The following is a 26,574-nucleotide window of genomic DNA, read 5'->3' as shown; positions in this document are numbered from 1 at the left end:
TCAGCTCCCGCATAGAAGAAACAGCAGCTCTGTAACAGAAATTGTTCATTTATAAATGATTGTCAGAACTTGGTCCATTGCTTAATTCAAGTTTTTTATGTGAATATATATTTATTTAACATTTTGAGTGAGTTTCAGTGTAAACTTCCACATCATTGTATTGCAATTAATAATGAAACACTGAAGCTTTCACACTAGCATCTGAGCCTCATAATGCATTAACATTAACTTTTCTGCAGAGATCACTCCTCAGCAGTCGTCCCATTATCATCACAGGAAAGATTACAATGACAGATAATACCTCAATTATAATGTTCAGGACACATGCTGAACGTGCCAGTGTTGCACCTTAAGGCTTGCACACCCTCACTAGCTGATGGGTAAGGCTAAGGCATTATCGGCAACAGAATGCACACACTGACCATTGTGAGTTGCCAGGCTTCAGATATCATGTGTTTCCACCATAAAGCTGAAGGCAGATACTGTAATACATGATACAGCATTGACAATATGTGTTGGACACATCTCATATCCAATTCCCTCCCTAGACAGTGACTTCTGTGCAGGTCACACAGCATGCATACAAGGCTCTCCCATAGGGGTCCATGAGTCACCTGCAGACACCAGTTTCCTATGTTCATTTGCTGATGTTAAGAAAGCAGAACAGCAGCTTGGCCACATAGAATAAAGACAACTCCATGAAGTGACTGACATTGCATAATTGCTCTAGAAACATTTATCCATGTAAGGAGAAAATAAAGATAATAAATTATAATTGTTTATAAAGATTATTAATAATTCAGTCTTAGGGAGCATTCACACGGCGTAACGTCCCGCGAGATTTGGCACGTGTACGCCGCGTGACCCTTTGCGTGCCGTACACGCTCCCATTCATTTCAATGGGAGCGGGGAGCGTATGCGCCGTGCTAGTTTGCGGCCGTGCATTTATTCACGGCCGCAAACTAGTGCGGCGCATACGCTCCCCGCTCCCATTGAAATGAATGGGAGCGTGTACGGCACGCAAAGGGTCATGCGGCGTACACGTGCCAAATCTCGCGGGACGTTACGCCATGTGAATGCTCCCTTATGCATGCGTTAAACCTTTCCATGTACCCTTCATCATAATTCCAATACATCATCTCCATAAACCAGCTAGAAACTTAATAAACACAATGACACATTCAGAATAAGACACTTACTTTGCCAAGTCGTTCAGGTCCAGACGGCCATCTTTATTCTTGTCAAAGAGATTCATCTAACGCAGGTAAACACAGTTAGCCATTGCTTTTTCAGTTATTGAGAGAAATAAACTGAATGCACAGTCCCTATGTCTGTAAATGGGAACTATGTCAAGGTAATGTACCAGTAACCTTCCCATAGTAATAACTTTAAAATGCATATTTCTAAAAGTGACAGTGGAGGTGGATGGCACGCAGGAAATAAATGGCTATTATAGGTGCTGAATAGAGATGCTTTTAGCGGATTGTCGTACATGTTAGAGTTTAATAAATATGGAAGGAGAGAAAATGCGTTTCGCATACTGCTTTTAAAAACGAAAAAATGAAGTCTCTTTCCCTGCCATGTTCAAGTATATGGCTATAAACTCAAAAGCCAACTTTCAAATGAGCCCTCAGCATTATGTGCAGGTTGTAGACCCTTCTGTTCTCCTTGGCCTCATTCATTTTTCTAATTTTTTTGTTTCATTTTCTATACTTTGCTTGTCTTTGGGTCCTTGAAAATCGGATGATACACTGATATCATTCTTTTATTTTTCATGGACCCATAGACTTTCATTGGTGTGATGCATCCTTGATGCAGGGGAAAAAAAACAGGACATACTTCAGTTATTTGTTTGCCAACCTATTATTGCCAATAAAAGCACTGATTTCCAAATAAACAAATGAATCAGTACACATGGCATCTGGGTAAAATGCAGACGCCATATGTACGTGATCTACAGATGCGTAAATAAGGGCTTACTATGCTAATTTCCTCCCTCCATATGCACCTTGGACCTTAAAGTAAACATAAGATCTTAAGCACCATTTTCCCTTTTTTTATTTAACACATAAAAAATTCTGTATGGATTAACTGGGTTGACAAATTGTAGAACAATTTGCTGTAAATTATTTGCTGTGGCACATAATCTGTAAATTGCATAATATTCAACACAGCTACAATTCTGTATGGATTAAATGGGGTGACCATCTTGTAAAGCCCATAAACTATTAGTTGTGGAACATAATCTGTAAATGACAGACTACTTTATGCTTGCAGTAAAATACAATTTAGTATAGATTCTCCAAAATTATACCACTATAATAATAGCAAATAATGCTATAAGACACTATATTTGCAATTACTGATGCACCACTTACCATTGTATCAGTGTATTCATCCAGTTTATCACCACTGATCTGTTTTTTGTGTTGTGAGAAGAGATCTTGTAGGAAATTCTGGTTTAACAAATATGAAAATTGGATTTGATTTATGAGATAATGAATATAAACTCTAACTACAACAATGGAAACATTCTGATTTTCAGGATATTTTTCCACTGAGTGGTTTTACAGTAATACTACTTTAGGCTAAGGCCCCACAGGCCGTATCCACAGCACTAAAGCGCTGCGTGAAGAACCCCTGCGTGAACGCATTGTGGTTCTTTCCGCAATGCTTTTAAGAGAAAGTTCACACAGTTTTCCTCTGCAGGCTCTTAATATTATATCTACGGGAAAGCCGCCAGCATTTCCGTAGATATAATTGACATGCTGCAATTTGCAAAGCCGCAATGGCTTTGCAAATCGCAGCGTGTCCGCATTGCGATCTTTTCCGCAAAGTGGGGATGGGATTTGCATGAATCCCATCCACTTTGCCTGCACTGAATAACGCCACGATTTTTCCCGCAGCGTCTCCGCTGCGGGCAAATCGCGGTGTTTCCGGTCCGTGGGACCCCGGCCGTAATGACAACTATTAGGTAAGGGGACATTCACACTTGCACCCCTGTGTGGCCTGTGTCATTTTGCCTTGTGTTTCTGTCCTCAGCCCTGGAGAAACCCTGCATGCAGGGTTTTTCTGTCCGCTTGAGAAGTCGGACATCTTCTCTTGCGGACAGGGAAGGACAGGCACAGGAGTGCAAAACAACGCACCCGATGCCCATTGAGATGAATGACAGTTGTCACGGACACAGCTAGTGTCCGCTCCTATTGTCCGTGACAGATTTTGAGCGGACACTAGGAGCGGACACTACATGTCGGACACCGACGGTAGTGTGAACGCCCCCTAAGAAACAAGTGAAACATCTAAGGAACTTATTGGCCATTAGATATTACATGAAATATGTACAGTACCATTTACTGTGCCTTATGTAAAGCCATTGACAATTCCATTAGTAATACACTAGCAATAGGCTGGTCATTGAGCATTCAGCAGCTGAAATCTCTGCTGGCAATATGTAGATGATCACAAGCGCTCACTAGAAATAATGGGTGTTCATGTAATATATGGCTGAGCAGAGTCCTTAAAACTCTGTGCCTGGCCTAGAAGAAATGTTTTTACATCGACTCCCTGCTTTGGCTAATAGAGGAGGATAATTGTTTTTCCTGCATTGGGGTTTAATTTGGTCTTCTGTTTTCTTTTCACAATCCAAAACCAAACTTAGAATGGAGTTAGAAACCAATGTAAAGTAATAGCCAGGCAAATATTTTATATAGAGGTGCAGGCTTGAGTCTCACATTGGAGTGATGGTTGAGCAGGCGCATTAGTGTGGGACTGTTGGAGATAGTCAAGAAGTGTGCTTAATTTAGTCTTTTAATGGGGTATTAGTATATGTACTCAACCACTGCCTCAGTAAAATCGGGTACGCAGGAACGGTGTTCTCATGATCAGTACAGATCCCATTAGATGGATCACTACTAGAGATGAGCGAACGGCGTTCAATCGAATTGATATTCAATGAAATATCAGGCCGTTCGAGGTATTCAATTACAATCGAATACCACGAGGCAAAACGCACTAAAAGTTCGTATCCCCTCCCACCTTCCCTGGCACTTTTTTTGCACCAATAACTGCGCAGGAGAGGTGGGACAGGAACTACGACAATGGAGGCATCGAAAAAAAATCGGAGAAAGTAATTGGCTGGCTAAATCAGGTGATCTTCAATTTATATGAATAGTGGATTTAAGGTCCAGGTCATATGAGACTGAACTATGTGACTGTGAGACAGGGATAGATGTACAGGCAGGGTTAGCTAGGGATTACCTTTATTTAGGTGGGAATGTTACTCACACAGCTCTTTGGGGCTCTGTCTCGTCAGGATCCCTGTCAGCTTGCGATATGCGGGAGCTGACTTTTTCCCATAGGAATGCATTGACCAGCGTTGATTGTCCAAATGCCATACAGAGTACAGCATTCGGCCAGTCAACACTGGTTCTGCTGGAGGAGGCGGAGTCTAAGATTGGTCCACAGAAATCTCCATTGTGGTCTGATCTCAGATGTAGCAGTGTTGAGCACACACGTGTAGCAGAGCTGGCCGTGCGCTGAGCTCTGCTACACCAGAGATGTAGCAGAGCTGAGTGTGCGCTGAGCTCTGCTACACCATAGATGTAGCAGAGCTGAGTGCCGGAGGAGGCGGAGTCTAAGATCGGTCCACAGTCCGATCTCAGATGTAGCAGTGTTGAGAGCACAGCTCTGCTACACCTGAGATGTAGCAGAGCTGGCTGTGTGCTGAGCTCTGCTACACCCGAGATGTAGCAGAGCTGAGTGTGCGCTGAGCTCTGCTACACCAGAGATGTAGCAGAGCTGAGTGTGTGCTGAGCTCTGCTACACCCGAGATGTAGCAGAGCTGAGTGTGTGCTGAGATGCATCTCGGGGGTAGCAGAGCTCAGCGCACGGCCAGCTCTGCTACATTTCAAGGTGTAGCAGAGCTGTGTGCTCAACACTGCTATATCTGAGATCGGACTGTGGACCGATCTTAGACTCCGCCTCCTCCGGCAGAACCAGCGTTGATTGGCCGAATGCTGTATTCTGTATGGCATTCGGCCAATCAACTCTGGTCAAAGCATTCCTATGGGAAAAAGTCAGCTCCCACATATCGCAAGCTGACAGGGATCCCGATGAGATAGTGGCGTAATACAGGGACTTGGGCTTGTTAGATGCCCCCAGGCATGCTTACCCTGCTGTCCCAGTTGCATTCCAGAGGTGTTGGCATCATTTCCTGGGGTGTCATAGTGGACTTGGTGACTCTCCTGAGTCATAGTGTGGCTTCCCCTGAAACTAAGCATTTTTTCCCATAGACTATAATGGGGTTCGATATTTGTTCGAATAGTCGAATATTGAGGGGCTATTCCAAACGAATATCGAATCTTGAATATTTCACTGTTCGCTCATCTCTAGTCACTACCAATCTAGCAGTTTTCTATTATCCAGAATACCTCTTTAAGTCTTAAAAACTGTGACAAACATTGGTACAATGCCTTCATCGATTTTCTAAGAACTGGCCTCAGGATTGTGTGGTCTACTCAGAGAAGGACTAATGTTATTATTATTTCATTATTCACTGTATCTGGAAATGAACGACACCAATAGAGAATTTAATGCAGACCCTATTTTTTTTAATCTTTTTACACAATATAAAGATTTTCATGTAATATAAGTGCTGTGAACATTGGTATTGTTAATAGAAGGTGATAAGCGTTCCTGTTAGTGAATAATTCATTTGGTATAAGGACAGCATATTATACTATGTGGCATTGTCTCTGGCAGTGGGATCATTTCATCAGAACATCTATTAATACAAAGTACATATACAGGAGTAAGCGGATACCGCTAATGTTTTATTCACATTTGGCAAATGTAGTCACTAGCTTGACAAATGTGTGCCAGAGCTGGCATTATTCTAGAGCTTGTGTGTGGCACTGTGAAAAATCATTTGTTTTCATTTACTAATGGCTTTGCACAGAACATACACTAAGTGGACGATAATGTTTCCTCTGGGCAATGTGTTTACTTTCCAAACAGATGTGACTTTTTCCGTTGTCATCATTAAACACCGACATTGAAGAAAAATAAAATTTAGATCAGATATTTATCTAGCTGGAACTATGAAAAGGATTATGTTCCAGAAACAAAATCTCATTGTCTAGGCTGGAGCCACTAGCTTATTGGATTGTATTATACGCTTTCATTAAGCAGATATCAGCTCTTTCCAGTAACTTCAAGACTTCTTCGAAGTTTTACTTTTTCCTTAGTTCATTGAACATAAAGCTGTTTCCTAGTTAAAGTGAGGGCCAGGTATGACAGTCAGATTCAATGCAGCTATATTCAACCCTGACATTTTCTTATCCCGTGGATGATGAGTCTGTTATCAGCCAACGTAATCCCATAGGTAGTCATAGCAACAAATGTCACCGTGGTTTTCAGACTACTGCTCCCCACTAGCAAAATTGATGTCAGAGCTATCCATATAAATGGAGTAATTGGGCACAGTTGGTGATGTCACTCACTAGCGACAATCTGTCACCTTCAGTCTAAAGACAAGAGCCAGAGGAGCTGCCATATAGGGACAGAGGAGAGGTGAGTATTTAGATAATTATACCCCATGGGACTTATAACTGCCCACTCCGGAGTCATTTGTTTTTACATGTTTTGCTTCACAAAAGTACCACTCCGTTTTTAAAACTAATGTCCAAACCATGGCAGTATACAATCCCAAAAGCCAGTCTATATTTCAGGCTATAAAATTATATCCTATTTCAAATGTTAGGGGGCGTTCACACTACCGTCATTGTCCGACAGGTAGTATCCGCTGCTAGTGTCCGTTCAAAATCTGGCACGGACATTAGGAGCAGACACTAGCTGTGTCCGTGACACTTTTCATTAATTTAAATGGCGATCGGGTGCGTTCTTTTGCACTCCGTGTCTGTCCTTAAGTGTCCATTTGTAAAGATGTCTGACTTTTCAAGCGGACAGCAAAACCCGACATATAGGTTTTTTCTGTCCGCTTGAAAAGTCGGACATCTTTACAAACGGACAGTTAAGGAAGGGCACGGAGTGCAAAAGAACGCACCCGATCGCCATTTAAATGAATGAAAAGTGTCACGGACACAGCTAGTGTCTGCTCCTAATGTCCGTGCGAGATTTTGAACGGACATTAGGAGCGGACACTACCTGTCGGACAATGACGGTAGTGTGAACGCCCCCTTAGATTAGATTCATTGCAGAAGAATTAGAAATATTGTGATTTTAATATACAAGAAATCATGGGCAGGCAAATTACTAACCCTAAGTACCATAAACATTGCAAAAACCATAATAGCTCTATAGCCTGCTGTATATGCAGACCAGCATAAAAGTCTTTCTGAAATATAACTACAAAGTAAAGAAAAACTGTGGATATATACCGTAGTGGAAACAATAATATGATGTTGTAGGTTGCCAGAAACAGAAGTGGAGCAGAGGGTAAAAGGAATAGACAGATGTCTAGGACACAATGGAGGGGTCACAATTTATGGATGTTAAAAAAGAGATGAGGGATAGAGATGAATGGCAGAACTAGGAGACGAGCAGCGTAGCTGAAATTATTGAGCAAGTATTAAAAATAAAAAAGCAGAAGAGACAATTGTGGAAAGAAGATTATAAATACCCAGCTTTCCTGAAATGAAGTTGGAGTAGACACATTATGAAGAACCTGAAAGCCTGTCCTCTCCCTGGTAAAGGACTGTTGTGATATCACGTAAGAGCTTATATATGGCTAGAAATAGGTGCCACTTTTAAACCCCTAGTAGATCAGGCATACACAATTACTATTAAACCTATTGATATCAAATATAGTAAAAACTGTGAACAATTTTTTGCCTGTGTTTAAAGCGATTCTACCACTAAAACACATTTTTTTCTAGTTACCACGTCGGAATAGCCTTTAAAAAGGCTATTCGTCTCTTACCTGTGGAAGTGCTCTCCGCCGCGCCGTTCGTTCAAAATACCGGTTTGTACCGGTATGCTAATGAGTTCTCTCGCAGCGATGGGGGCATCCCCATTGCAGCTCGAAAACCGACCGCAGCGCCGCCTCTCTGGTCTTCGGTGTCCTCCCCTTGCTTCTTCAGCGTCTGTTGGACGCCTGCGCAGTACGCTCTGTTTGGCGAAGATTGCCGAACGTACTGCGCATGCGCGAAATTGCGGTGCCCGCACTATGGCTGGGACTGCAATTTCGCGCATGCGCAGTACGTTCGGCAATCTTCGCCGAACAGAGCGTACTGCGCAGGCGTCCGACAGAGACGCTGAAGAAGCAAGGGGAGGATACAGAAGACCATAGAGGCGGCGCTGCGGTCGGTTTTCGAGCTGCAATGGGGACGCCCCCAACGCTGCTCCTGCGATGGGGACGCCCCCATCGCTGCAAGAGAACTAATTAGCATACCGGTACAAACCGGTATTTTGAACGAACGGCGCGGCGGAGAGCACTTCCACAGGTAAGAGATGAATAGCCTTTTTAAAGGCTATTCCGACGTGGTAACTAGAAAAAAATGTGTTTTAGTGGTAGAATCCCTTTAATGAGAAACACAAATACCTGTATATCGCACTATATTTACAACAAATCAGTGCAAATTAAGAACTGATCACACTGGCATTGTCATTATCTATCTATAGACATATGAATGGAAAAATAATGGGGCAAATTTATTAAGACTGGTATATCATATGCCAGTCTTCATAAATGTCCGACTGGAGCGGGTGAAGGGAGATTTATAAAGCTGCCTCTTCATAAATATGTCTGCCGTCCCTGTGTCAGAATGGAAATCTATGCCAGTTAGAGACAGGCGTAGATTTATTTATTAATTATGCTTACTTATATAGCGCCATCATATTCCGCAGTGCTTTACAGATATTACAGATATTGTCAGTCACTGTCCCATATAGGGCTCACATTCTACATTCCCTATCAGTATGTCTTTGGTGTGTGGGAGGAAACCAGAGTACCCGGAGGAAACCCACACAAACACGGGGAGAACATACAAACTCCTTGCAGATGTTGCCCTTGGCAGGATTTGAACCTAGGACTCCAGTACTGCAAGGCTGTAGTGCTAACCACTGAGCCACCGTGCTGCCCCTCGATTTCCATTGTAACTCACACCAGAAAAAATGTTGTAATGTGGTGGGTGAGGTGTGTATTGGATGTTGAGGTGCACATTTGGCCAAACAAGGGGTCTTGCCCCAAACACGCACATCAATATCCTTCCTCTATGCCAGTTTTTTGGAAGGTTTTCTAAAGAGAATGATGAATATGTCCCAATATATTAATAATAGTCAACGAAAAATTTACCCTGAGTTCCACAGCAGAAATAAATCCACTGCTGTCTTCATCATATTTCCGCCAAATCTGTAGAAAAAATGTTTGTTTTGTATTAGAGCAGTGTTTCGTAAACTACAAATAAACTATGTATTATATTAATTTGCATTGTTGTCACAGTTTGCATTAATATTAGACAAAGCAATAACAGTGACATTGTTTCTGGAAGTAAAGCAGACCTCTTTTTTTCTAAAACAGGACATCCATCTCCTTAAAATCTCACCTAAGAACCGGTTCACATCTGTGTTTGGGATTCCGTTCAGGGAGTCTGCTTGGGGACCCCCCAAACGGAAACCTATACGCATAGAAAAACGGTTACCTAGGGAAACACGCAGCAGACCCCATAGACTATAATGAGGTCCGTGTAGTTTCCACTCGGTTTCCTCACGAATCATGCAGAGAGAAAAGTGCTGCTTGCAGCTTGCAGATCTTACCCATAGTCATACCTAAATATTAGTCATACCTACCCGCATAAATTCTACACTGTTATCCAAAGGGGTTTCTCTACGGAAAAGTAACAGAAAGTTTTCATCTTCTGGCAAAATCATGTTGGCAAGCTGGGAAAGAAAATAATAATGTTAGCAGAAATATTTTGTAAAAAACAAACTCTATATATGCCATTTTAAGATGTGTCCAAATGTATGGGTTTGAATTACAAACAGAATAATAATGGGGTTTTCCTGCCACCCCTTTAATATTGGTGGCCTGATCATGTCTTTACTGGGTGTTCTTGGCTATAATCGACCAGGTAAAGGCATCCAGTGACCACAGCCCCAAAAATGTATAAGCAATGCCTCATTCAATATGTAGGATCATCAGATACACAGGAAATCCCAAGCAGCTTACAGTGAGAAGACTGGCCAAAAAGAAACACGTTCATATGACGTATGAAGAAGTAACTACATTTATAGTAAATACCACATTTATGGGATATGTTCATGTGTTGCATTATTGCATGTGCTCACTTTGTGGCATGTGTAACATCTGCTGCTACTTTTAACCTGTATTATTTCTTAAAAATATACTCTTTTCAATATCTCATCCAAATAGAATTTAGGGACTGACTAGTATTATGTTGCTATAAGATACATGTAGTCTCCAAACCTTCAAGAGGAGGGATGAGGTCTCCTGAGGTATGAAAATGCTTCTCTGTACCTGAAGTTAATGTTTATTTCATGTCAAGAATTGGGCAGGTTTGCCCCGTGAGTATTTCAGATACTAAGTAAATGGAGCTATAGTACAGCTGCTGGAAATGGTCTGGTGGATAGGGGGCATGTGTGCTGTCTGTCTCTTGCCAAATCCACACTTAAAGGTGTTCTGCATTAGTCACTTTTTGGCAGCTCCATAAGTTTTTTATTTCTAGAATGTCACTGTGTCAGAGGAAGTAGTGAAACATTTGTTACAGAATAATTCTGAAGAAAAGCACCATAAATTATTTGTAGCGTAAGAGATTTACCTAAAGCCGCTGCAAAAAAAACAAAAAAAAACAAAAACAAAAACAAATGAAATGAGGATAATGTAGGAATAGCAAAGATGACAGTGTTTAGCCTGAGACCCCACATTGCACAAAAGCCTTGTGTATTTTGGTGCATTTTTTGTAACCAAACCAGTGGTATAACTACTGGGGTAGCAGGGGTAGCTTTGGAGTAGTTTTTCTTTTTTCTTAATAGGCCGTTACTGGCTGGAGTCACTGGGTCTTTCCCCTCAGGTATGCATGTGGTGCTGGGTCAGATAATTCTAGCGGCCAGATCCATGATAGTGAGACAGTGGAAGTTTACACCCTTTATGACAATAAATGAGCTGATCCATTATGTGGACTTGGCTTTCACCCTGGAGCGGATGTTGGCCAGCAAAAACCATACCTTCTCCAGTTTCTGCTCCAGATGGGTCCTCTGGTCTGCTTTTATGGAAGATAGGAGAAATCCCCGGGCCAAGACTCCCCTCTCCACCCCTAGTGCAATTCCATAACGGATCACGCGCAACGGATCATTGTGGCTAATATTATTGTTGGTACTCCAATTGTTATGGCCGTTTGCACCTTTTTGTATACTGACCTCCTTATCATTGCCATTCCCATTTGAGTTGCACCATTCTGCTCTTAACATGCGGTGTTTCTTTTTTTTTTTTTGCTCTTAGAAACTTATTGACTTTATTATGCCAAATTTGTTTTTACTTTTAACAATGTTTGTTTTCCTCCCTGCCCTATTCTTCCACCGCCTTCCCTGTCCCTCTCTTCCCTCCCTCCCACCCCCTTACCTTGCCGCAGGCCCTGTTCAGAGCGTTATTGGCTGCCACTCGAGAACTGATAGGACTACTGTTCATGCTTTTGTAACCATTGTGTATGCTCCTGAGTGACTATATTAGATAAGAGGTTGTTTGGATTATTGTACTTGACGTATAGTACTGTAGGCCCGTTTCGGCCACAGGTTTTTGTCTTTCCTCCCTTGGGCCCGTTGTTGTTTTGCTTTTCTTGTATTTTGAAAAATTTTTCTTCAATAAAAATCAAATTTTAAAATAAAATGCTTACCAATCCTGGCAAGGGCCGAGATCGGTAAGTGATGCCACGGGCCCCACAAGTACTATTATTATACTCGGGGGTCTTTTCAGACTCCCGAGTATAATGATCGGAGGCCCGGGAGAGGTAAGGGAACATAAAAAACACTGTTACTTACCTCTCTGCGCTCCGTACAGGCATCAGGCCTAGTTGTGTGAAGTCCCTGACGTCATTTGACCTGGGACTTGTGTCGCGGGTCATGTGACATCCGTACGCCATTAAAGATGGCCTACACCACCAAGGATTGCAGCGGAGCCGGGGATAGGTAAGTGACAGTGTTTTTTATGTTTGTATCCTCCCTTGGTCTCCGATTATTATACTCTGGGGTCTGAAAAGACCCCAGAGTATAATAATTGTTCATGGGTGTTCATTATGGGGCATAATACCGTGTGCAGGGACCACAATGGGGCATAATAGTATGTGCAGGGTCCACTATGGGGCATAATACTGTGTGCAGGGGCCACTATGGGGCATAATAGAGCACGCAGGAATACGGCAGGGGGGGTCGGTCAGTCGGGGTCTTTGGTGTCGGTCAGGAAGGGGGGGACCCATGTCAAACGTTCGCCACGGGGCCCCGCCATTCCTAGTTATGCCACTGAGCCAAACCTATTAGAGATTACAAAAGTAATGGAAAATATATGGTCTTGGCTTTGGCTAAAAAAAAAAAACGCAACAGCTTTTCCATAGCACTGGGTCTTAACCTAAATTTACACTACTGTGGGTGAAAACGGCCATGAAAACATAATTTTTTTTTACCGTTTTGCCCCACAGGGGTGGCTGTTTGCAATGTATGGTCGGATTTGTGAAAACAGACAAAAATAGAGCACAACCTATATTTGGACAGACATTACATTGGAAAGTCAAAATATCTGTCATGTGAATAGACCCCATTGACAGACAGTACATTACATGTTTTTTTTATTCACAGTGACATTATGAATAAAGTTTGTGAGGGACCGAAACGTCAGGAAACATCATTCTATATGACATTGCTTTTACTAATGTTACTCCAATGATATGCCGCCAATAATAAAATTGGACCTAATGGCATCATATTTTGGAGAGGGCTGTGTGTTAACCAGGAATGAAACAGAGAGATAGTATAATGGAAAGACTTGTACATCTGTATATGAGGCGGATTCACACCAGCGCCTGGTCTCCACTTTGCAGGTTTCCGTCTTCTGCCCGAGAAACTAGACAGGAGACGGAAACTGGTAGTCACTTGAATGGGTTTGCAAAGTGTCCGCCTGTCAGCAGTAACCTAATCCCTGTACCTTGTAGAGACCTTTCTACAGCTTCCATATCTGCCTCAGTTATTGAGCTTTAGAGTCCCATTTTCATATAAATTTACATACTTCTTGTATCTGTAGGCGTCCATCTGAAGTGACGTCATATGCGGACATGAATCGGTCCTTCACCCTCTGGACTTTTTCTGTGGTTATTGCATTCTGCAATGTAAAACACGCATTCTTTACTTAATGGATTTGCACATTTTCATTTCATTTTACAAAGCTTTTCCATCTTGAATGTTTAAAGTCTAATCATTCTAATTTTTCAAGAATAATTTTACATTTTTTCATCTTTATTGTGGTTAAACCTATATATTCCATGGCAGATACAGTATCTACCATCATATAAAAACTCAATATTGGAAAATATTTCTCTCAATTGATAGAAACATTTATTATAATATTTTTAAAGTTTATTTTATATTAAATATTAGCATACACCATTTACAGTATAGTCTGTTGTACTATTGAAACAGCAAAGTAGTTAGAAGTATTGTACCCAACAATAGAAGATTGTACTGCTAGGTATATTAAAAAAAGGTTTCTCATCTTATTTTTCATACATTCTAGTAAAACTAGAAATTAAAACAGTAGGATACTGGGGCCAAATAATGTCATCCATCTTCCCCCAATACTCTTTATTTATTTCTGCACATAGCGCCAAAGATCAGACCTTGTAAATCCAGATGTCAAATTAAAGGAACACTAAGAATAGGAATAAATTCTAAAATCTGATAGAAAATATAGTTGCCCTTAGTCTTCATTTTTTTTGCATGTTCCTAGGATGCAGCTTCACCAAGGGAGCTTAACAGTCTTTTTGTCCTACTACAGACAGTGTACAGAAGGGAGTTTTCTGCTTCGAACAGTTTTCTTGCAGCTGGACAAGGGGCAGTGAGGTAGACATGCTGAAAATTGCTTTATTTTTCTAAGTCTGAGCCCAAGAGTCTTGGGATATATTTGTTAAACCAGAGTCTCTGCCAAAAGGAAAGGACAACCATTTGCAGACAGTTGTTTCAGGATTCAGGGAACTGTTGACTGGATAATAGGTCTTTCTGAGGGAGTGCTAAGTTGAAAATCAATTCCAAATGATTTGGCACAGTTGGAATTTTTTCTCTAGCACCAACCTTTCCTGAGCGATCATTTCTGTTAGCTTCAGCAAACTTATGTTCTCTACTGTAGGGTGATTTTAGGCTGGAGCAGAAAGACTGGGTCCACCCACTTGATAGCAGGGGGTATAATTGTGCTAAGGAAAACCAAAAATGATTGCCTGGGAATGGAATCAGTGGAGCAGAACATATTGAAGGATGTAAAAAGTTAGAGTTGGTGGAGGTGGTCAATCGTCATGTTGTTATCCAAGCCATCTTCTTCTTCAAGTTTCCATTTCCTTTTGATAAACAGACTAGTTCAGTACCGATGTTCTTCCCAGTAATGGAAACAGAAGCCATAGTGACCATATAAATGAAATCTGATACAAGCATTACGGCTCAGTAATAATAAAAAGCCATAATGCTAATGTAAACAGAGCCTTATTAACATAAACTAAGAGAGTCTCTGGATGAATTAAATTAGTTTTCCCACTAAAATTTTATTTACTGACCTATTAGTACAGTACATGATGTAAACTCTACTGAAAGTAATGTTCTAACTAGAGGCTGTATTTATCAGTTACCCACTCCCTTTTGGTCCTCAGCTATGTCATGTGACCAGCAATAAAGCTCTTCGCCTCTCACAGCATTTCATGGGTAACCGGAAGTTGGTTTCTTCATTCCTATGAGAGCATCAATGTGAGTCCTATTGATGAACATGAGATTTATAAACATAGAAATTAACTGTCTACAAAAGAGATTCTTGGGGGAATTTATTGAAACTGGTGATTCTTAGGCTACCCTTAATTTCCTGACAGGCATACGACTCACCAATAAATTTAGTACATGTAGGTTACCCTGATCATAAATCCACACCACTCAAGAACTCACACTAGTCTCCTGATGTAAGATATAGTAATTCTGGCAGACTGGGATGTCCCCACCTTTGGACCACCTAGATTCCCACTCCTTTCTGCCCACTGTCTAAAAAAGTCACAAATAGGATGGAAAAGCTGAGATGTGCCAATGTACACCAAAAATGTACCAAGTTGCCTTGCTGAATGTAGATCCTTGTATCATCTGGGAGAGTCAGAGCACTGGTCACATGATACAGTTGAGAATCAGAAGGAAATATATAACCCACAAATACAGTCACCAGTAAGATTACTACAATTTACATTATGTACTATAACAGCACAGAGAGTAAATCCTCTGGGGAGAGTACTACTTTAAAGTAAATACCCAATATTAAAAAACAATATTTTCTAACAAGTTACATATTCTGTGCTGAACTTAACATTTAAGGTTTTTTTTTACTACTCAGTATTCTTAGGATTGAACATCAATATTAGAACAGTGGGCACCCCTACTGACAAGCTGATATAGGCACAGTGTATTGAGCTGAAAGCAGACAGTTCCACTCCTTGTGTAGGGGCTGTGCAACACTAATCTAATTTAACTTTCATTCACTTGAATGAGGTCTGAGGACCAACTGCTTTTGTGTCTCTACATTTTACAAATATCAGCTGATTGGTGAAGGTACTGGGTGTCGAACCCCTATCGATTTAATAGTGATGCGCTGTCCTAATGATAAGTATCAATATCAAGTCTTAGACAACCCCAGAACATAATACTCATATATTTTGCACACATTTACAGGAAATATATAAGGAAACCATAGCAGGCAGGGCTGTTAACAAATCTATTTGACTGAACCAGTTCACTGAGCACAATACAGCTGTACTACAAAAACTGTCAAGATGAGTATCCATAACTAGACATATCATCAAAGCTATTGTCTTGTGGCAATGAACTGCAGTGGGTGACACTGATTTGACAATAAGAATCAATGCATTTCAGTTAAGTGGACAGGTTACTAACACAGAGCACATCAATCTCCCAATAACATGATTATTGTATCTTTCATGATTATAGTCAATCTTTAGTTCAAATGTTGGTAACTGAACTAGAATGTTATACTGTATCTGTTGTACAATAATCTATTTGCTATAAAGATAAACCAAACAACATTTTAGTTTAATTTCTCCTATGTAAATTCAATGTTATTTCTAGAAATACTAATTCTTGTAAGAAAGCCACATTTGTCCCACCCTCATCTGATCCCATTCTGTAAAATTGGTATCAAACTAATGCCGGTCTTATGGAAGTTAGCTAAATAGGGTTTTAGGGGCATTTTTTCTCCTGCTGGGGCTTCACTCTCTGCCCTAGATAATTGCCCCTAACTGCCACCCAGATCCTCCCCTCGTCTCCCACTTTATCTGCAGTTAGGGGCAGTTTTCTAGAGCAGAGAGTGAAGTCCTAGCAGGAGAACAAATGCTCCTAACACCCTTTTCATCTAATATACCTAAGAATAAAAAACTGATTTTCATGAAAACGGAGCTGCAATGCTCAAAAAAAAAGACATCTTTGATAAAAATCTTATTTATGTCAAAACAACTTAGCACCTAATACTAGAAGAAAGGACAAGTGTTGCATCACATCTACCAGGTTCAAAAATATAATTCACGGTAGAAGTTACTGGCACATTCCAGAATCGCTAGACTTTATATAAAAACTATCATAAAAGGAGAATGTTTAGACGAGACATTTATAGTCATAATATAGTATAGCTATAAAGCAAGTCTTCAAGGTCTAAGCTAATAGTTTACTGATGTCGAAATTTTGAACAGTCTCCTGGTTAGATTTCTCAGGTCTATATATAGCTATGACCTTCGGCGACAATCAGACTGTTGTTATTCCTTTCTACACTAGACCAATAACAGCTGGAATCATATCTGTTGCTAGGGGCAATATTTCCTTTTTCTATGTATTATAATCCATGCAATGTGCTCTTGAGCTTCACCTTTGTAGTATTGTCGTGGTCTCTAAATACCTATAGTTACTTTTGTGACAAGGGGCATATAGCAGTCATGTTTTACTTCCCTGATTTCTCAGGTTTTAGCAGATTGTTTAGAGGTTCTATGCACCTACACTATGAAGTGTCAAATGGTGTAAAACTTAAAGGGGTTGTCCCATCACAAGGATCCTATCTATACTACTAGTTTATGTGGATTTTAGACTTTTCCTAAATGCATTGCTTTATCAAAACTGCTTTGTTTTGCCGCTATCTTAATTTATTCACTTCATTGTTTACACTCCGTTTCTATGGCGCTTGGGATTATCTGCTCATTTGTCAAGTGATGTAGCTGCCTGCTCTCAGGGGGAGAGGGAGGGGCTGGGAGCAGCTCTGAGCTGTTTGAGAAGCTCCGCTACTTAAATGACACAGATAGGGGAGATGAGAGCTCCGTGATTTCTGAGCTCTTATCAGTCGGTATAATTGAATTTGGCTGATAAGGGCTGAGATAGGGAGTCTGTTACCTCTGTATGTAATGCAAGCTGACTCAAATCCAGCTGTGCTACATCAGCTTCACACTGTGGTAATTCATTTACAACCAATCCCGTGCAAGTGAAACCCCGCCCATCTATGTGCTGAGAGAAGCAGGAAGTGAAGAGAGCACAACAGCCTGCAGGTTAGTGAACAAGCGTCATGGGAATACCCCTTTAAGAATGTACTGTAACTCCTTCTCTCCAACATATGCCAATAATTGTTGCGTTTCATAGGATTAAAGTGAAATAGTGACATAGAAAATGTAAAGCAATCAGCAGACAGCGTATTATATAGCAGGAGAAGCAGTATAGCAGTTTCATATATGGATCTGAAGAATCTATACCATTTACAGTATTTTATTAATTTATGTCTCTGTTCTTTTTATACTGTGAAGTCATGGGGGCCATCCTATCAGTGACTGACACCTCACCTCCATGATACTGCATACTAAGATAGCGGTCATTCATTGATAGGACTGCCATCTTGACTTCTCAGCATAGAAAGATCTAAGACATAACTGATTAAAACACAAGTTATACTGAATCTATTCCACTCAACTATACAACAGTCTGCTCTGCTTTCCCTGCTCTATAATATGCTACCTGAAGATTTGATTGCATTATGACAAGGAGAAGTTCTCTTCAATTTCCAGCAGAACCCCACCACTATGTGAAGGTGAAAGGAGCCCTGGAAAATACAGAAGTTAAAGTGAGGTTTATATCCATTACTGTTCCTTTTTACTTATATGTTACAATCTGTACAGTGTCAGGGGCAACATGGCGGCTCAGTGGTTAGCACTGTAGCCTTGCAACACTGGAGTCCTGGGTTCAAATTCCGCCAGGAACAACATCTGCAAGGAGTTTGAATGTTCTCCCTGTGCTTGCGTGGATTTCTTCCAATTCTACAAAAACATACTGATAGGGAAAAAAAAAGTACTTTGTGATCCCTATATGGGGCTCACAATCTACATAAAAAAGTGTCATGTATACAGAAGTAGTAGAGTTGACCCAAACTACTGCAATTGGTTAAACTGCTGCAGAGAGATGTGTTATCACAGAAAACAAAAAAAAATAATAAAAAATTCTTTGAAAAACATTTTCCAATGACTTTCCATTGTTTTTGATGCCTTCTGTAATAAACTATAATGCTGCAGCAGTTTAACCAATTGCAGAATTTCATGTTAACGCTGCTGTATCTGTATATACTGCATAAGGGATATTCATCTACGTTCAAAGAAAAGTAGGGTCCATATTAATTGGTTAATATTTGCTGACATGTAATTCATGTTTTTTTTCAGCATCTAAGAATATAATAGTCAGATGCAGAAACATGACCTTGGCTATATGATTCATTACCTCAAGCTAACATAGCCAAATACAAGCATATATAGCTTGCCCTGACTGACACTAAAACTCACTGTTTGTAAAACAAGGTTCAGTGGAAAATAAACATATATTGAAACGTGTCCAATGTGTTACTCACTCATCTGTGTAGCTGAGGACAGTACACCCCTCAACATGCATGCATTGTTCTGCTGTACGCCTGATACGTAGGAGTTAGTTAGACATGAGTAACACAGCCTGGGGGCTAGTAGACTTCACCTATCCATTTACCCTTCAAGAAGTAAAAGTGAACTTAAAATACTATTAACCAAATGTTAGCACATACCTGGAAGATACCACAAATTCCATATTCAGAGCTCCTCGCTCTTTTAGATAACTTCATGACCAATAAACAGTTGACTAATATCCTAACTGATACACAACAGAAGTATTTTTTAAATCTGGGGTCTGTGGATAGCGAATGCCCACCCACACCTTTCACTTGCAAGCCCTTTACTTGTACATTCATTGACAAAAAAAACATAACACACCCAGATAGAAATGTCAGATTGCCGCAGTGAGGCATGCATATATGCAAATCATTATCGGTTTGATCTAATTAAAGATTGGGTCTTTCACATGAGAATGCAAAAGTGCTTCCCTATAAAAATGCTCTCAGAGGCTACTTTTGAGTAGTGTACCTCTTGGTGATAGATTATTGGCTACAAGACATGTCTCTATGACAAACATGAAGACATTTTGCCCAGTTGATAGCCTTTGATGGACCACTGGAATGAGATAAGCAGATGGTAACTTCAACAAATTTTTCTGCCATCTTGACCATTCTGACTAGCTGGTACAAGGTATTAGGAGTAGTGGTTACATAAGGGCATGCACACACGGTGAACGGGCTCCAGATGGCCCTGACAGACCACCAGAATTGAGGATCGATTGATCAGTCGACAAGTTTGACTAAAGTATATTATCTCCATTACACACCCATGTCTCTGTCTGAACCACTTCTACTTAGCAAAGGAAAATATGGTGTCATGGTGCCCATTACATATCCTTGTCTGCGTCAATAGGTAGCCAATGCTGTCTTTCTGTGCAACAAGGTACCTAGATGGCTACAGACTGGGATTTTAGTACAGAGTCCTGGTTCATTTTGGTATATGACATTTTATAGAGGCCAAATGGCAACACCTCAATCCTGCCTTTGCTGTGGAGTGTCACACTACTTCATGTTCTAGTGTGATAATCTGGGGAGCCATCACATACAACAGTTTGTCACTCCTAGTAGATATATAAGAGACACTAGCAGCTCATTGATATGTGCAGGATATGCTACAGCCACATGTGTTGCCTTTCATGGCATGTCTTCTAATTGCCATTTTCTGCAGGATAATGCTTGCTCACACAGCAAGGTTCTCCAAAGAATGTCCCCAGATTTCAGCACTTCATTGGCTTGCTCAGTCACTACATGTATCACTCATTGAGCATTTATGGGACCAGTTGGAATACTAGCTTTGGCATCCTATGAGGTTTGAGGATCTACAGATCAAAAGGTTGAGTGATGGGTGAGGGTCTGACTGCTGCTACCCCCATCAATTATGAGAAATAGGATGTTTTGTAGGTCAGATTTGAGGGCTGCTGCTCCATTCATTTTAATGATGTGGAAACTGGGGTACAAATCACCATACTTCTCACCATCAATGAGATATTGGTCAACTTTGTTACACTAAGAATTTGGTAATACTCTACCCTAGATGTTTATATGCTCATCCTAGGTTGTCTATCCTTGTATGTGTATGATGAAGCACATCTCTAAGATCCTTACTTGTTTTTTTGGTTAAAATTCTAAAAGTTATTGAACTATTTGTGAATAATATTGTTAGTCTATAATAAAGTGCAACTCTGGCAAATTTATAATTTTTACTCTGTATGTCATTTGCATTGGGTAATTAGAGCTGCTGCTAATGTTTTTTTTAGCAGAGGCTTTTCTCTTATTCATTAGATTTGCCCCAGTCCTTTCGTTGTACTATGTGACTCATACCCTGATTCCAAATTATCCAGCATCTTCAGTGTGGACCAAAAGTCAGTCTCTTTATGCAAGTCTATGCGGTGACATTGAGGTATTTATAGAGAAAAAGAAATGATCTTAGGTCTACACTGAAATATAGAATACTGGCACTGTAGGATTATAAAAACCAGAGTGCATGACGTGGTAGAAAATGAGGCCATCAGTAGGTCCCACATTACAGAAAAGAAGCTTTTTTTTTGTTAGCCGTAAAAAAACAATTAGCAACAGATCTATTTACTAGATATAAATAAAATTGCATAAATTAATTGAGCAGTGTTTCAGTTTTGATGCGACAACAGTGAGTACTTTTATGATGATAGATGATTCCTAAGTCAAACACTATTTGGTCAGGTTGAATTCATTTTGCCTGAGATGTCCCTTCAGTTGCTAGCATGAACTCTTGTCATTCAAGGAAATAAAGAAACATCTTGAACATATTTTGATTAATATAAGTGCCCCAACAATGAAATCTCCCATAGTCAACTTGTCAGAAAGATTTGGAAATTAAAATTGGATGAAAAATACTTTGAATTGAACTGCACTTTTGACAGTGAACACACATTTATCTAAGGGCTCGTTCACATCTGCGCCTGGTCTAGAAAACAAAACAAAACAGATGCAGGAGATGAAAACCTGCAGGACTCTTTCATACCCATTCATACCCAAAACCGTTTTTTTTTAATCGGACACAGAGTCGGACATGCAGGACTCTGTGTCCAGTTTAAAACAAATGGTTTTGCGGCGGAGAGCATAAAACGCTCACCGGCGCTCACGGCCGGACCCAGTCTGACAGGTTTCCGTCCTCTGCATGCAGAAGATGTAAACCACAGAACGGGCTGCCGAACGCTAGTGTGAACCCAGTGTAAAGCAAATTCACTCCAATGATCTTTGGATGTTCCATAGATCCATGAAAAAGATTAAATCGGTGAACTTTGTGCTCTGAAACCATCACTGATCTACAGAATCAGAGGTCTGTATACACAATCTACAGAGATTTCTTTAGTGGTGGTCTAGGTCAACATTTAAGGCAAATCATCATTGGAAGTTCTTAAAGACATACTATATGGAATTCTTTATTGGTCTTCCTCTTCTTTGCTAGTAGAAGTCTTTATAATGCAAATATATTGTGCAGGGCTGTACAGAGATTGTCATAACTCACATCATTACCACTCACATGTGGAACTCACAATTTCTAAATAAAGCTATTTAAGTGTGGCTTTGGAGCATGGAAATGAAAACATGAATAATTGTGATTCAGTGCTTCTGCAGTTAAGATATCTCTATTTTTGTCAATAAGTACTTTGGCGCAAACAGGAGCAATGGCCTCAGTGCCACAAAAGAATTAGCGGTACGGATTCACAAGGGGAAGACACCTTTTGATCTGAGTGACCTAACCTATCGATCTATAGGACTGGGTTGGTCATAATAGCTGCAATTATAAATCACATCCACTTGTGTGATACAACAGCTGATCAAGTATTAGTCAACCACATCATTCTCCACACCATGTGCCATAGTAGAGCATAATTGTATATATATATATATATATATATATATATATATATATATATATATATATATGTAAGAAAGGCAGTTGTTTGGTTTAATATCAGAGATGACGAGTAAGATCAAGTAGCTTTGTATTTTGCTTCTTTCTTTACAGAATTAGATGTGGTTATCTGAGTGAAGGCACATTTTACTCGAACATGGTCAGCATCACGTATTAAATATTAATTGACTAATTATCTGGGATGTTCTCATTTATATGGATGTCTGGAACAGAACAGCCTGTGCATTAGTAGATATGTAGATTGGTAACAGCAGTAATAGTTTACCCAGGGCTTGGATCATGAAAATGCAAAATAAAAAAACAACAGTGGAACATGAATTAACAGAGTGATGTGCTAGAAAATCTTCTGTAGAAAACATAAATACTCTCATTGTATAGTTTATGTTCAAGATCTAAGTATACAACATATGAAACTAATGCACAATATTTTGGCATCTTATAACCAAAGGTAACACATAGAGAATGGTATATCTTAGATTGCAAACTCCTAGGAGCAGGATCCTTTTGTCTCATGACTTGGGTTACTATATATAAAGATTTTAATGATTTATTATATTTGTATTTGTATAAAGGTGCAGGGCAGTAAATAAATAGAATTTATGTAACACTCATATGTATCTCACTAGAATGTATATTGGTTGGATGGAGCTGAGATTACTGGGTTAGTTCACAAAGCAGTCCATTGCTATTATTTATAAAGTGTATGCTAATAAAGTAAATGATCTATTATATCCTATTTCCTATGGTTATGTCCATTGGCTTTTATCTGGTGGGCTTTTAGAAGCCACCAAGAATAAATAATTTCTGCCAAGGAACCTTGCGGAGTTGGCAGCAAACAGACTAACTTATAGTGTGAAATGCGCTGACAAGTCTCCTCCCATTGCTAATAAACCTGGCATGCTTTACAAGCCCTTTGTCATGCCCATGTTTAAACACATTAGATATTTGGCATATGCCATGTACTCCACCAATTCTGGCATATCATTATTATTAAATCTACCTCACTGTGTTTATGAAACAAATATTTTGTTAGTAAAGCCATTTTTTTATTTCTCTAAAGAACCAAACACTTATATCTGATCTCAAGCTTGAATTTAACCTGTCAGGTCATTTTCACTGCCATATCTGGATATAAGATATGATGGTGGGACTCCTGATATACATGTTTAAAGGATTTGGAGCAGCATTTCTTTGTAAAAAGCAGAGTCAGTTCTGACAGGACTCATAGGATAAATAGTGAGAGCCCCTATTACCTAGCAGTTGTCAGCTCTTCCGGTATCTGTGTGTGTATACAGAAGACTGTCAATTGTTTATAGGTGGTGTAATAAGGACTCCCATTGCCTCTCCCAAGAGTCCTTCCACAATTTGCTCTGTTTTTTACTTCTTTCAGAATTTACTCAGTTTTTTAGTTAGAAACCCTGCTCCAAATCTGATAAACCTAAATACAGCAGAGATCAGCTTCTATCCCTTTGTCATATCCTGTTCTTAGATAGAATGGTATTATTTGCCTAACACGTTCTCTTTTTCTCTTTAATATTATATTTGGGGAGCTAATGTTTGCATTCATTGGTTTTCAATAGGTTTTCCAGAAATACAATAAGTTTACCATTTAGGATTGTCCTTGGTTTCCATTTACTCTCTGATACATGTTAGGATTTGAGAAATTTTAACATTCAGCTCTGATCACAGACAATAAACTATTATTTATAGACTTGTGGAAAGTTAAGTACTCTTTGTTACGCAGAGCATGTACCCTACGCACAGGTAATAATAAGATGACTAGTCACTTGGTTCTATTGAGTTCTAATGAGATTCACGTATTCATGTAAAGACCATTTATTTTCATGATGTGCATTAGAGACAGGAGTAAAAACATTGGGGTTGACTTACACATGAAATTGCACTGGGATTCTAGCATTATTTACTCTAAAAACTGATGTACATGCCTTACATTGTATTTTCTAAGCATGGGATACATTTTCAGAGGCTATACTACTGGTGCTGCAATGCAGTCTATGTTCTTATTTCTGTCTGGACCCGGGACAAGTCTGAACTGGACAAGTTAAGGAAGACCATCGTTGAATACCAGACATTTTTTCTGTTGAGAATAACAATTTTTCTTTTGATAACAATAATTCTATATCATAAAATAACAGGGGAAATAAACTGATGAGTATTAGACCGTATTGTGTATACAGGGAAGTTACAGTAGATTGTGAGCCCGACTTAGGACAGGGCTGACCAGTATGATGGCAAACTCTGTACAGTGCTGGTATATATGATGGAACATTCTTATCTTCTTTTAGTCATAGACTTATTTGTATGATCAGCACATATAATACAGACAAGATAAATGTGTGGTGTGTAGAAGTATTAGGATAATACTAAATAATAATAAACTATATACTTACTGTGCCCAATTTCTTCAATAGATGGCAAAAGAAGTCATCAAGTTCTTTACCCTCAATATAGCCATTATCTATATATAAAGATAACATATTTCAGTACATTGCTTAGTACCAGAGAAGCAATTTATAACATCACATGTAAGAGACTGACACCCAAGTGTCTAGAAAGTCAGGTGTATGATATAAAACTGATATACATAATATTACTATTATATGTTGTTACAGGTTATTACAGATCAGGACATCAGGGTCACACAAGGTCTTGCATCTGGTTAATTCTTCCCAATATTCAAAATCTTTTTTTTCCCTCAATAAAACTAATCTAAAAGCAATTTCCTTGTAGATGGAGCGCAGAGGACTACACCTGTCACAATAATCTACTTACTGATGTGATATCCTTAACTGCCTGCTAATGTCCAAGTCATTTTATTGAATAAATACAGAGAAAATTTTCCAGACAATGACTTTATTATATTGCATAGAATAGAAAGTATATTTTAAGTATATTTTAAAAGATGTGTTTTATTCTCTCTCTCTATCATATCTATCTATCTATCTATCTATCTATCTATCTATCTATCTATCTATCTCCTATCTATCTATCTATCTATCTATCTATCTATCTATCTCCTATCTATCTATCTATCTATCTATCTATCTATCTATCTATCTATCATCTCAGCCTATCATCTAGTTAGCTATCTGTCATCCAACTAGCTAATACTGACTTATCTATGATCTATCCAGTCTTAAAGTATATAGTATGTAATCTACTTTTTTGTTGTGTGTCTTTAAAGCCATTTGCAAAGGTCTTGTGCTCTTACCATCAGAATCAAAGCGCTGCCAAATCTCCAGGAATTCTGCTGCATCCAACTTCAGGAAGCCGCTGTCCATGGTTCTGAATGTGATTCAGTGCTGATCAATGTAGAGAGCTCAGAGGGAGCTGAACCTTCTCTCTCCACTTTCGCTCTCTGCTCTATTTATAGTTGCTCTGGATCTCCTCCCTTTATACACTTGTTGCTTTGCTTGCAGGAGGCAGTCTTGTAGCTGCAGCATATGTTGAAGGGTAAAGTCCAACAAGCCTTATCAGGATTTCTATTGTTTGGCACCTGCCCTGCGTCACTGCCATATGGTTTATATCCCAGGCTAGCAACATATATTACATTCATTGAGAATCCATATTACTCTAGTATAAGTTACCAAGTCAACAGAAAAATGAACCAATGGCAAGCGAATATGTAAATATTAATGTTTACGCTTTTTATAACATAACCATTTCCATACGAAAACTGCATTGTTTTTGTATTTCTTTTGCATTAAATCATTTGAAGAGGATCTTAAACACTAACCTATAAGGAACCTATGTTATTAACAGTTGTGATTTTAAGATGAAAGGATATAAATCATTCTTCTACGGAGGAATTTGTATTCATTATATTGTTTAATAGATATTTTATTTATTCTCCCTAAAGACCTCTTAATGGGAGTTTATGATTTGATCTCTATGTATATTATAAGGTTATACAGTTTCCTCATAT

The 26,574-nt window shown here is 39.5% G+C and overlaps 1 protein-coding gene across 1 annotated transcript in view; it reads right to left on the bottom strand.

Moving 5' to 3' along the window:
• SCGN (secretagogin, EF-hand calcium binding protein) overlaps positions 1–25,955 on the bottom strand; it is a 33,253-nt gene extending 7,298 nt beyond the window's left edge. Inside the window, exons 1-7 of the mRNA XM_075270963.1 lie at positions 25,861–25,955; positions 25,040–25,107; positions 13,250–13,342; positions 9,808–9,897; positions 9,314–9,370; positions 2,379–2,456; positions 1,200–1,255 (exon numbers count right to left, since the gene is read on the bottom strand). Coding sequence (XP_075127064.1) covers positions 1,200–1,255; positions 2,379–2,456; positions 9,314–9,370; positions 9,808–9,897; positions 13,250–13,342; positions 25,040–25,107; positions 25,861–25,930 — 512 coding nt within the window. The 5' untranslated portion in view covers positions 25,931–25,955. The remainder of the gene's footprint in view (positions 1–1,199; positions 1,256–2,378; positions 2,457–9,313; positions 9,371–9,807; positions 9,898–13,249; positions 13,343–25,039; positions 25,108–25,860) is intronic.
• Between the last annotated feature and the right edge of the window lie 619 nt (positions 25,956–26,574).

This window comes from Leptodactylus fuscus, chromosome 4, assembly GCF_031893055.1.
Source record: "Leptodactylus fuscus isolate aLepFus1 chromosome 4, aLepFus1.hap2, whole genome shotgun sequence".
In the NCBI taxonomy this organism is placed as follows: domain Eukaryota; kingdom Metazoa; phylum Chordata; class Amphibia; order Anura; family Leptodactylidae; genus Leptodactylus; species Leptodactylus fuscus.
Note: the sequence above shows the minus strand (reverse complement) of the source record. Positions and strands in the feature narration are given on the sequence as shown.